Raw genomic sequence first — 13,914 nt, forward strand, 5'->3', positions numbered from 1 at the left:
CCTGCCACAATGGCTAATTGCGAAGATGAGGATGAGTGATGAATGATGAATGATGATGAAGGGACAATCACAAATGACACACATACCAAGGTCAGGATTCAAACCTGGGACGCCGGCCTCCGTGGCAAAGTGATTAGCACATCTCCCTACGACTACAGAGGTCTTGGGTTCGAGTCCAGGGCTGGTCCTGGCTGTTTGTCTCTTCATGCATGCATGCCAAATCGCATGCCAACATACGCAACCTTCCACAACAACATTCCATCACCCCCTTCTACACTCACTTCACAGCACCATATATGTCATTGAATCTAAACAACTCTTCTGGATCCCAGAATATTTATGGGGTATTCCATTGATCTTTTAATATTCTAGTGTAGTTGAGGGAGAAATGTAACAGTTATAGGAGAAATTAATTGTTTTCTGGTGTGACGGGTGGAACACAATACAAAACACAAGTAAATGAAAAATATTAAATAAACTAACAATATGAAAAATACCTTCCACTTTCTAACTAAATTATGTATATTACTTGATTTTTTATCCAAAATACAATTTTAGATTGTTCACTCACAAGATAGGATAAAGTTACAGCAGTGCATTTAATTTAAAACAATTGAGGTTCAGGGATACTTTCACGTGGAATGCCCCTCAATAAATGGGTAACCAAGCACTAAAATATCATTAAATCAAAATAGACGCTTCATTACAATAACAATCTATAGACACTTATCTTTATTACACTCTCAATATATTAAGACTAATAAGCTCACGCACAAGGCCTGTTCTGGGCACCAGAATGGGTCTACACTATGTACTACTTCGATCACCTTTATATTATGTATTATATATGTTTCGTTTGCTAGTATATTACATATAGTTGTATATTACAAATAATAAATAAAAAAATATGAACATTAAAAGACGAGGGTTTGGTTTGGTTTGAGTTGGTATTTTAAGTCCACTTTATGCACAGTAAGGCTATTCGGGACTGGACCTACAGTTTAAAGTGGAATCCGAACCACTATGTTCTTCCACTGGGTATCGAACCCGGGACCCCTTGATTTAAAAGACGAGGGAACCGATTAAATTCAAACAACTGACGTCCTGGTTAGTAACGTAACTAACAAACTCTGCGCCCCCCCCCCCCCGAAATTTCAGTTGTGCGCTTTTCTTTTGATTTGATTTAGTTTATTTTACTTCGCGTTTTGTGCCTCTTGGCTAATTTGCGAAGATGGGGATGAGTGATGAAATGATGAAATTGATGAATGGACATTCACAAACAACCAAGCCCGACCGGGATTCGAACCCGGGACCCTTGGCGTCGCGGCGCGATGTGCTAACCACTCGGCCACAGGGTCGGGCTTGTGCGCTTTTCTTTCTACAGCCTACATTAATTAGATGTATACAAATATGAAAATACATAGTCTACATGTAATTTGAATCAATGTAAAAACTGGTACGAAAGGTTAATACAACAAAATCTGAAAAAAAAAAGAAGAAGTTGTCATTAGAATGGTGCCCACGGACCATAGATAGGTATAGAGAACATCAAAACAGACAACTTGTCTGAGTAACATTCTTATCGTTGGTGCGTCGTTTCGGCGCTGCAGTCGTTCAAAAGAGCCCGGTTTGCGGCCTGCATGATGGCAACTCAACATCACATCATTTCTTTGCGGTGAAAGAATGCACAGCAATGTTGCAAGGAACACAATTTTTCTGAAAAATAACAAAATTACCAACCACATTATAGCGACGGACGCGTCAAGTAGACCAACGGCAAGTGAACCATTGATACGAGAAATGGTAGTAAATGAAGGTATTGAAAAGCAAGTGGTAATATCGGATTTTGTCTTTTGGCCTTCATGTCAAATTATTTGAAAATCTCGTTGCAAGGTTGAAAGTCAACGTTGCCAGAGCATTTTCTTGCCTGTCGTCTACATGTCGATGACATGAACTATACAGCTCATTAAGGTATTCTTCTAATCTGGTAATTCACTTTCTACTTTTCTAGTGATTAATTATCATTCTTACTGCGCCCCCGAAGACCGTATGCCCCCCTCCCGCACCGCGGGGGTTGCGAGAGTGCTATTTACGCCACTGGTCCTGATTTATTTAAAGCACATATCCCTCGAATGTATGCGGGTGGAGGTTCTTCCCTTTTGTTTGTTTGAGTTGGTGTTTTAAATCCACTTTATGCACAGTAAGGCTAATCGGGACTGGACCTACAGGTTCCCGAAGTAAAGTAAAATAAACCAAATCAATCAATGGAACCTGGGACCTCTGGCGTCGTGGGGCCCGTTTTGCTAGCCACTCTGTCACAGAGGTCGGCTTTTGCACTTGAATGTAACTTGAAGTTGAGACAAAAGCATGAGCAAATAACTTGAAGAGCGAAAATGCTTTAAGCACACAAACGATAATTAATTGAATACTCTTTTTGAGGAGGGGGCGGGTGATCGTAACGTGACAGGAAAAGCCATGGTAAAAGCGCTTCCGCGAGGAAAGAGCAGAAGTCTGACAACGCCGCCTTCACAAGGAAAGTAGAGGAGATCTCACCGGTGCGAGCCGCAGAAAGTGACGAGCTGGCCGTCGGAGAAGGTGTGCGTGTGTGTGAGTGTGAGTAGCGCTGTGCGTTCGCTCCGTGTCGCTGTGCGTTCACGTATAGTTTGTTAGTCCGTCCCATGTCCGAACACGAAGAGAGCTCGACGTACAAGGTGAGTCCGACCATCCAAAATCTTTAATTCGGTGGGTGTGTACTTGGTGTTTGTGAGTGACAGTTCGATTTGGCATATCTTAAGTGTTTAATGGGCGAGGAAACTACAAGAATTCATCACACCCAGTGGGTGATTTATTTATTGATTTGCTTTATTTTACTTCGCTTTTTGTGCCACTTTTGGCTAATTTGCGAAGATGGCGATGAGTGATAACATGATGAAATTTATGAATGTACACTCGCAAACATCCTTGCCCAGGCCGGGATTCGAACCCGGGATCCCTGGCGTCGTAGCGCCCAAGTGGTTGACAACTAATTTAAACTAATTGTATATTTGTCAATAAGCCTGTCCTATGCATAATGGAACTATTACTCCTTACTGAGATTTTGTTCTAAGCCCACATTATGCACAGTTAGGTTAATCGGAATTGGACAACAATCCGAAGAATTATGTGCTCCAACCGGGTATCGAAAGCTAGACCTTTTTATTACAAGGCGACGACAGCACGACGAGGCACTTAACTCATTATGATGATACCATATTTCAAGGGTGCATATTAATTTATGTTTAGGGTTTTAAAAAGCAGGAAAAGTATTTACGAGTAGCATTGTTGCGATCTGACCATTTATCAGGCTGCGGTCTTACTGAGGTTGAGATCAGCTGATCTCTGGTATATCTATGTTCTGACCTTCGTCTACTCTCTCATGAAAATGACGGTTCCTCTTCGTGTTGAGACTCATTGCTTTTTTGCTTTTAGGTGTACTAGCTAAATAGTGTTCCCCTGAGATCAAGTGCGCCCGCAGGACTTTTTCCCAGGGCAGCAGGGTTACATAAACTTTTATTATTGCTATTATTATGTTATCCTGCATAGAGGGGTTTAATACGATATAGTCTCGATTAATGCATTTATGCTCAACTTTGTTTTATTCTTGTACTAGGTGATTGCCCGGCGTTGCTCGGGTATTAATTTTTACCAATTTTCTATTAGACAGGAAAATAATGAATTCTTACTATAGTGTAAAATGAACATGGAGTTGAACGGCATTGGGAGTGTCACTATTCATCTTAGCGATCCCGAAGACTATGGATTCCACACTAATATCGGTCGTTTTCGATTATTTTTACATGTCACCCCCTTCCCACCCCCACCCCTCTAGGAGTGCCAGGGGTGTCATACCCCCACAGTATTTCTTTCAAGATTGCAAGTGATATGTGAACCAAGTTTGGTTGAAATCGCTCCAGGCGTTTTAGAGTTATGCCGGAGCAAACACACACACACATGTACACACATACATCGATTTTTACGTAGATTGGCTGGAACATAATTGCTGGAACACATTTTCCTTCGTTATAATATAATGCTATCTATACTTTGTATAATATTTAGTCATCCCTTTTGGGAACTACAAGTGTCACAGTGCCCCTCTCGCTAAATCCGCGAATGCACGTGTATGTTGAAAATCTTTGCTGTACCTTAAAATAGCACCACCATTCAAGAAAAAAGAACCTTGCCACAGGTACATAATCGTTAAAAATTACTTTTCGGCAGATTCATATTTTGTTGTACTTTTCCCTCAAGCAGTGGTTCTTAAAGTATGCGCCGCGGTTGGCTTACAGGGGTGTCGCGAAATGTTCCAATATTTTCACTGAAATTCAATCAATGATATGATTTTAAATTTCCGCTCCCCCCAAAAAAACAAAACAAAAAAACACTTTTCGATTCTACAATACAAAATCGGGGTTTCCATTTAAAATTTCACAGTTGCCCCCGCCCCACCCCCAGGGGGCGGAGGTAGGGTATCAAGTGTGATATCATTGAATAGCTTTCTTTCACTTATTAAACACGTTTTTTTTTTTCGTTTTCCGATTAGATGTGTATTTCTCACGATTTGTGACCGTTCCGGGACGTTTGGACCACCCGGTATATTTTTGCCAGTGACGATATGTCGGGCGAGAGCTTTAGCAAGGGACTGTAGGAAATGAATTTTACTATCCCTTGAAATTGTTCTACATCCGCCACTGATAGTGAGCGAATCAGAGCGGAATTGTGAATTCGTTAGGAACGCGACTCGGAAGTTGGCGAAAGTCGTATTTTTAGCTGAGCCTTCAAGACATTGCTGAACGTAATGGTAGCCCGTTTCCCTTGAAGAACCAGAAAACCTTTCCAACATTTTTTGCCGTTTTGTGTTTAGATTGGTCATTCATTCACACAGTGGCGTGCCCAAGGGGGGTTTGGCGGGGGTTATAACCCCGCCCCCTTTGGCCCAGTATTCCTAAAAGAAGAACGTCAAAGGTAGGAAAATATGAGGGCTGACTACCAAGACAAAGTATACGTAACCCCCCTCTTTCGAAAATCCTGGGCACGCAACTGCATTTACAGTATGTATTTTGCAGTTCTTTATTGCACACAAAGCTTTAATAGTTCAAACGCTCAAATGTCGAGCTGTGCCGAATTAACTTGTAAACGAAAAGTATTTCTTCTATGTTCCCGTTCAGTGTGCGTTATTTCGTGGTTCCTTACGTCTCAAAAGTTTAGAATCTCGCTATTATTTCACTCAAAGTTTGCTATTGTGACCAGGACTTTGCTGATTTTACCTATTTTCCATATGAATTAATGGAAACATTACTGAGATCTGTGACTGACAATCATTACTCGCTTAGATGGTGATGATTTATGTTATAAACATTTTAAAAACTTGAAAATTTCGTAACTAGTAAGGGGGCAATTTTGAAATCGATTGGATAATTAATGAATGTTAAGAAATTGTTAATGAATATGTTTCCTCGGACCTTCCTTCATCCACCTCTTGGATATCACGCTGGCCTGTAATTGTGCAAGAGAAATCAATCAGTCTTTAGAAGATATCAACATAATATCTTCAATGACTTGATAAGAAACATTGGTCTCTTCAAATCAAATAGCTCTCAGTTTTTTAAATTACTTAAAAGTTGCCAACATTTGTAGCCAATAAGAAAAGCAATATTCCCTAAAATCGCTATTTTCAAGATATACTATACGTTTCATTTCGTCGTCTTGCACTCTCGAGAACACAGATCAAGTTAAGTAATCAGAATCATACTATAGTAGAATAGATTTACGGTAGACAAAATAAACTATTAGCATTAGCTATTAAAATCTAGATTCTTTACAAGGCAGATTCTTCCGCGTTTCAGATTATTTGAGGGAGGTTCAGGGGTACGATTCGGATCAAGGATGATACCGCACTCCTAAAAAGGATGGGGGGCAATGTACGCGTACTTACACCTCGATCGTACGCCACTGAATCCATGCAGGATAACGTTTGTTATATCAAAATATATCTTATCAATTATAACCTCTTTCATGATAGATTTTTAATCTGATAAAATAGTAACACGTAGGACACAAGTTGATATTTGAAGGGCTCGGGTTTAAAACATGGTAAGAGACATTTTGGTCATTTTTTAGTTACAAAGTAAAATGTGATATTCTTCCATTTTCGAGTCAAATTGCTATATCGTACAATTTGCATTGGACTCAGTGTGAAGCCTTCCGAAATTGGTAAACACAACATGAAAACAAATTATCTACAGTATAGCTTATAATAACATTATTTCTTAATGAACTGTGAAATAACCAAACTGTAACTTACCATGTTTTACACCTGACCCTTCATTTGTCAGTATGTTTGCAATTGGGTTATTTAAAGTTGTTCCCAAAGAATAGGTGACAGAGCAAACACGGTGAGAAACCAATCTGTGATCCAGCAACGAACCTAAACCCTTACAAGACGAAGTCGTGAGTTGAACATTCAACGCGCTCGGCTACCGAATAAGCAAACATCCTGCTTCTAGATATTTGGAAAACTTGTAAAAGTTAGTTGCCTTTCGAGGAAAAACTATGGCGCAACGATTGTAATACCGGATCCAATCGTGACTGCCTCAGTGTACTTGGGAGTCAAGAAAACAGTGAGGGACATGCGTGGCGTTGTGAAACGTAGCTAAGTTACAATCGTGGAAGAGTACGAGTAGAAGGACAAGCGTGATACATCCGAAGTGATCATAAGAAGTATCCAGAAATTATGAAGGTACAAGTGTTTACATACATATTTCAAAACTAGTCATTCATTTATTGTGCTAAATTGCAACAATTATCCTTAGTCTAATCATAATTTTTGTAACACTTGTGTGTGACTTAGAAAGATATTGACAATAAGAGTAATGCATGAAGAGATGTTCCACTAAAGGAATGTTTTTGAAGAAATGATACGTTGCGCTGAGTGAGGGGAGGGGAGGAATATCTACCAATAAGCTTTGTAAAAGTATTGCACATTCGTCAGATAAACGGAAACAACTGCAGAGTATGTAGAATAACATACATAATTTCATGTTATTAACACCCTGCACGCACTATTCGGTAATTGTGTTACTTATATGGGTTTGAAGAATAAATTGCCCATACATTGGAAATCAGTAGCCGCAATTGGGTGACAAAAGTGAAGAGAGGGACAAGGACAGTTTACTTTTTCTTGGTAGACAAAGCTTAGCATTAAGAGGTCATGCTGCGGGGGCAAAATGTGGCAAAAGTGTAAGGGAGCAACTGCTTTGTCCCCCACAGCCCTATTTACCGTCGTCACTGTTGGAAATGAATAAATTATGTGTAGTAGTTTTGATCATATATGTATATATGTAAATTAGTCTCCGAACCACAGAGAGGGGAAATAAAAGAGGGGGCAAAGAACATTAGTGCCACGGAAGTTTCATCAAAGCTTTTGCCCCTCCTCCCACTAATCAGAGGGTCTGCACACTCCTATGGAAGCAAGAACGTATAGGATGCAGATAAGAATTGCGAAGATACGTTGAATTTTACTCTACTCTCTACGATTGATTGATTGATTGATTTGGTGTTTTAAGTCCACTTTATGCACAGTAAGGCTAATCGGGACTGGACCTACAGTTTAAAGTGGAATCCGAACCACTTGTGCCTCCACCGGGTATCGAACCCGGGACCCCTTGATTACAAGGCAGCGACGCTACCACTGCGCCATCGGGGAGGCCCTTACTCTCTACGAAGAAACGCAGTTTTATTTAAATCCTAATTAGAGATCTCTGCTCTAGTAATTTCACGTTGTAAGATCTACGCATGGACTTTGGTATGGTCATTAGTAATTATATTCTTGAGAGTAATTATCCGGCACGAAAAGATTTTCACTGATAGCTGTATGAGTAATGTTCTACAGCGTTAAGTTATTTTGAGTTATGAATGTATTATTTTTAAAAATTCAGTAAGGAAGTTTAGAATAGACATATTTCAATTCCTTGTTAGGTGCCTGTCTTCAATTTTCTTTTAGTTAAGGGGATTGTGCCCGTATTGCCTGACTGGCAAAAATAGCCTGTGTGCTGATGTGTTCATAATATAATAATCAATCTTTTATAATCCTATAACATTTAATTTTACAATACTAATATCCAAATTAACATCCAGGCCAAATCTCGAAGGAGAAAATGCCAATTAGGCAGACAACTTGGATCAAGTTGATCAATTGCATGTTGTTGCACTGACTTCCAGCGTATGATGAGAAGAATGCAAGAAAACAAGAAAAGTTGTGGGAAATAACTTGCGTGGCTTGTAATACTACAAATTGCAAAGATTATTTCACATCATGCCTGTCAATAAATGCAAACATGCACGCACGCAGAGCATGCTTCACGAATGTGTTGCATATTTTGGCTGGAAATATCAAGTTGGGAAGACAAGAATAGAGGCTAAAATTCAGGTGGATGTGGCAGTTGTGTAGTTTACAGTTTACGCATACATTTAATACCATGTACACGCATTCATGCAATTTAGAATCCTTTGAAATCCAACTCCAATATATGTGACGCAAGCATCCTTTTATGTCCACAGAGACCATGTATGTGTGGATAGAGAATTAGACTCCGTATCCTGTATGCTACTTGTCCAAATTTGTTTGTTTTAAGTTTACTTGGCGCGCAGATAGGCTAATCTGGACTGAATCTACCCGGGATAGAATCTGAACCCCTTCATTACAAGCCGTATACTACGCCATGAGAAAAACGTTCGTGAATAGTGTTTTTTAAACGTGGATGCAATTCTCGTTACACGGAGAGTTTTAGCATTATATAGGGTGTTCCGTATAGGACGCCGAATTAGAAAATTAAATAAAAATATGGAAAATATCATGAAAATAGTTATATTTCACATATATGTAAGCAATAACATCTCCCATTTAGATATGAAAGACAATGTCAGGCATATGTCTACCGCTACTGAGTCTGCATGCATTTATACGCTCCACAAAAATATTGATAACCCTGTCGCAGATGTCTGTCCCGATGCCTCCAATCATCCGTATGATTTCCGCCTTCAGTTCCAAAAGAGTTCGTGGTTTGTTGGTGTACACCTGTGATTTCACAAACCCCAATAAGAAGAAATCACAGGGTGTAAGATCACATGACCGGCCGGCCATTCCTGGTATTCGTCGAACACGTTGCTCAATCGTAAACACACCAAACGATTCAAAACAATTGAGGCTACATTAATCGTCAGGATAACAGATACCAACATTGGTAAGAACAGGTCTGCCAACCTCGAAACAAAAAAATAGCACTCGATTCAAATTCGGCGTCCTATACGGAACACCCTTTATAATTTATAATAGAATATATAGCTTGGCCATTCACGGCTCATTTATCGAAAAGATTTACTTTCCGAAAAAAATTCAAGGAATATAAAGTACCACTCAGAATAAATATTTTCGTATTATTTTATATCGAAACGTAAAAAATATATACACTCACACTGTAAAACAGAAGATATGCAGATTCTTGAGGGAATTTGTTAAATAGAACTTGATTCAAACATTATGAATACAGACTAATAAGAAGATAGGTTGTTTTGATAGGTTAGAAAAACTCCACAAAATCTCCGTACCTAGGCTGTTTCTCGGCTTAGATGAACGTACAGGCAAGTACTCACCCATACAGGGAGGCATAGAGTGTGGAACCAAATAGCAAAGTTATAAACACCACTTTTCCTAATGCAAAACGTGTTCCCACGTTTCGTTGAATGTTCTTCGTAATGTGTGGATCCAGAGAAGCTGCGGTGATTATGCTTTTCCGAAGATGATAGACTTCAAAATTTTCTATACAGCAAAGTCCGTGGGATGGAGGTGGAGCGACCGTCTACAGGGCTCTTTCTCCCAATCTAGCGCCGAGAAACATGTCATATGTCGCGAAATTTTAAAGCAATTTTCGAACTCTACTTTGGCTTATTAATCTTTCCGGATATCTCCTTGTACTCGGGCCCTTCTTACCTCTCGTCCACCCGGTAGTGCCGTAACTCACGTGTAATCAGAAAACAATACGTCCATTGGTTCTATACTTTGTGGCAATCGTACATAGCACAAGGGACACTGATTATTGATGTACAGCTGAACCTCGATTTTATGTTTTTCAGGGGACCGAGGTGAAAATTCTAATAAGAAAATGTAAAATTCGGATACTTAAAATCAGGTTTCCACTATATACATATGTATATGCGTAAACACATACCCCGAGAGAGAGAGAGAGAGAGAGAGAGAGAGAGAGAGAGAGGGAGGGAGGGAGAGTCTACTACGCCTATGTAACGGCTATCAAGAAGCTCAACCAAACCGGGTTTACCGACACAAACAAATCACCCCCACCCTTTCTCTTTTTCTTTCTTTTTCTTTCTCTCTCTCTCTCTCTCTCTCTCCCACCCTCTTTCTTTCTTTCTCTTACTTCCCCTTGGATCCATATATACCGTGCGTCCAATTTCTTGCAAGGCCGAGAGATCGGGAGAAGTGTGGCGGGCGGCGCTAGCGGAGATGCCGACATTTTTGACCAGTAACGTTCCGCTTAAATTTACCCTCGAAAGCGTTTTGCTTCGCTCGGAATCGTTTGGAGGTTTCGAATGTGCAACACTGTATCAAGATTACGTTGCAGACTAAACAGTTAAAAGTCAATTGTTTTCGTGAGCATTGTTTGCAATCTGAACGCCCCGAGCTTGAGTTGTTTTTTCCTTCGCGACTACAGGTGCCCTGGACAGAGCTGCGAATGGAGGGAGGAACAGACTTTGAACCTGAGCGTGTTAATTTCGTACTTTGTGAAAGAGTGTGGTTTTTGGTTACTTGCCATGCTACTTCTTTGTGTAATTGCAGTGTGTGTGTGTTGTGTGTAAGTGAGGCGATTGAAATGCCAGCCGCAAAGTTCTCGTTCGAACAAAGAATTTTTATGTATGACACTTCGTGAAAACAGACTCGTGTCGAGACGTGTGTAGGCAATTTGCACAGAAATTCCCTGGCGTTTCACCTCCAGGTAGAGAGACGGTTAGACGTCTTCTCCTTACATTACGAGAAACTGGGTCGTTAAATTTTAGAACCCCTAAGCAAAAACGACGGATTCTAACCGAAGAAAAACTCGACGAAATTGGAGCAGCGTTAGAACGCTCTCCAAACAAATCTCTACGCCGTGTTTCACAGGAGGTGGGTGTGTCAAAATCATCAGCACATACAGCCACTAAGCTACTAAAATTAAAACCGTACAGGTTATAACACAGGTTAGTGCTCGTTTTGTAATATAAATATCTGCATGCTAGAGATATGGCCATAAAAATACGTGGGATGTTACTGGTCGAAAATGTCTTCATCTCCGCTAGCACCGCCTGCCACACTTCTCCCGATCTCTCGGCCTCGCAAGGAATTGGACGCACTGTATATCAGCGTGGTATATGAAAAATAGTTTCTAGTTGGAGTTTTCCAGCAACTACTCTGGAAACATCAGGATATTATACATCACCCCAAGCACAAAAAATTAGCAAGCAGAAGGGAGATTCAGAAGCCAAAGGGGGAACTCTTCCACCTCGCCCCTTTATTTATGAGTGGTAAATCGCAACGTAGAAGGAAAATCCTGGATGATCCACTAGCAGATGATTAAGAATGATTTCAGTGAATAATCATGACAGAAGGAGGTGCGGCAGAGTTCTCGCTTATTGTCCCCACCACAGTTTCTTCCTCACGTCGCTTTTGTACCAACTGGGTTTATCGTGGGATATGATGATATGCAGGATTCGATCGTAGTACTCTGGTCTCATAGCGCGTTATGATAACCAGTATGGCACCAGAGATGGGCTAATTACTCGAATCTATCGTGATCTAGCGGTTCGGAAATTAAAAAAAGTTAACAAAAATAATCAAAATTCTTTGTGCTTAACACCAGTAGGCCAAGGAGCAGTCCTTTGCTTGGAAATGATCACGCAGCAGTTTTTGTTATCCTATTTATTGCGTTTCCATTCGCACCTTCAGGCTTTCCGGACACGTAGGATCCTGCGTACACAAGGCAGGGCGTGTTTAATTACATTCAAGCCGTGACACCACATTCGCAAGTTCCTTTGAGTTGGCGATGGGCAGATAACGGCAGCAGAAGATAACGTATCAAGGATATCAACTAGCATTTTCTGGCGCAGTCCAATATTCTTTCAGGCTGAACGTAAGGCCTTCACCTTTCGCGCTTGGTTTGTCATTCATCAATCAATGCATTGTTCTCAAGATATTTGTTTTGTGTTCAGTTAATTACTTTCCATTCTTACTATAGATTTCTGCCGCTAAGTTCTCCTCGCCAGTCGGAAGTAAAAGTTGTTCTTCCAAATCATTCAAACATATAAAAGAGCCACCTTGTGGCTCAGGAATTTTGAGTGATGGACACTCTATCCCGCCATTGAAAGTTCCGGGTTGGAATCAGAGCCTAAGCATGTTCTGTTGTGCTCCTTCATCAATTTCATCCAATGATCATTCATCTTCATCGGTGCGATTAGGCAAAGGAGTCAGAAAAGAGACGTAAAACGAGATAGTCGCTGCACTTTTTGACTCTCTCTGCACTCGCACGTCTATACCCTGTACCAGCTAACTGTAGACCAGGCGAACGAGAACAAGTCTCTGCGCAAGTTGTGACACGAGACGGCTCCACCAATGAACAGTGAGAGACAGGGGGGGGCGACTGGAGTCACCCGAGTTCTCGCTTCGTTCTGTAAGCGTTGCAAACTTTTGAAAGCGACAATACCGTACGAACATGGAAACGGACCGTATTTTTGTCTCCAGGTCCGTACGCTTGGTTTAAGAATTTTTTAGAGAATATTAGTGATAAAAGTACAAATTTTGATAAGTCGTACATTTAGCGTACGGACTAAGATCTAGAGCGTACGTCCGTACATGACATGACATTTCTGTACATGTACAGTCAGGGCTGTACGGTTGGCAACGCTGCGCTGTCACCACTCGATTTCCCTCCTCCTCCTCGACCGCTATGCGCGGCCCTGCTCCACAGTTACCTGGAACAGGGTATAGTTGGCTACACGGTGCAACACCGACTCGTCTACTTCCTTGATTTGGTGTCAAGTAGTGTATTTGGTGTCTCCACCGTTTGCACCACGGTGTAATGTGTGATGTATGGTCACGTGATGCGTGCTAACTAATCAAATGAACGCTTAAAGCAGCAGTCGGGCATTTGTTGAATCGTCTACTTGGTTGAACGTCATTTCCTTGCACCAGCCGGGCACCGGGATACACCTGCGCTTATAAGCGCCGACTCCATGTGGCTTGAGGGGGGGGGGGGGGCTCGAGACCCCCAAATAATTTTGCTTAAGAGGATCTAATGTATTAATTTGCTTCTCTTGTAAAGTTTACTCTCAACTGTGCCACATGAACTTAAACTTAAAAACACATTTGAAATGTTCTAGACCATCAACTTTGGGGGCTGAGACCGCTAAACCATCAACTTTGGGGGGCTATGACCGGAGACAGCAAAACACATGACTTATTACTACATATTAAGTATATAATTATTATTACTATTATACTTATATTAATCAGAGACATAATGAATTTAGCCAACAACTTGTTAAAGACTATTTGGGAATTCCCTAAAATAATGCAAATATTTAGGAATATTTTTGATGTGAATGAGAAGGCTGGCCATACTGGACTGCGACCACTTTGCCCTCGTCGGTGGACGTTGAGAGCCTCCAGTATGCAACAGATCTTAAGGAACCATGAAAACCTTCTCATTTTTTTTGAGAAATTTTCTGAAGATTCTACTGACGCAGCATGAAAATGTGCTGGATACCTGGAGACAATGCTTCACTTCAAGACATTTTTCTTTCTCTCCCTCTACTGCCATGTGATGGGTC

At 40.8% G+C, this 13,914-nt stretch overlaps 1 protein-coding gene across 1 annotated transcript in view; it reads left to right on the top strand.

Moving 5' to 3' along the window:
* The first annotated feature begins 2,571 nt into the window (after nt 1-2,571).
* Nucleotides 2,572-13,914, top strand: part of LOC146004349 (uncharacterized) — an 89,720-nt gene continuing 78,377 nt past the window's right edge. Inside the window, exon 1 of the mRNA XM_083143137.1 lies at nt 2,572-2,711. Coding sequence (XP_082999263.1) covers nt 2,679-2,711 — 33 coding nt within the window. The 5' untranslated portion in view covers nt 2,572-2,678. The remainder of the gene's footprint in view (nt 2,712-13,914) is intronic.

Source organism: Lepisma saccharinum, chromosome 21, assembly GCF_977018435.1.
Source record: "Lepisma saccharinum chromosome 21, izLepSacc3.1, whole genome shotgun sequence".
Classification (NCBI taxonomy): Eukaryota; Metazoa; Arthropoda; class Insecta; order Zygentoma; family Lepismatidae; genus Lepisma; species Lepisma saccharinum.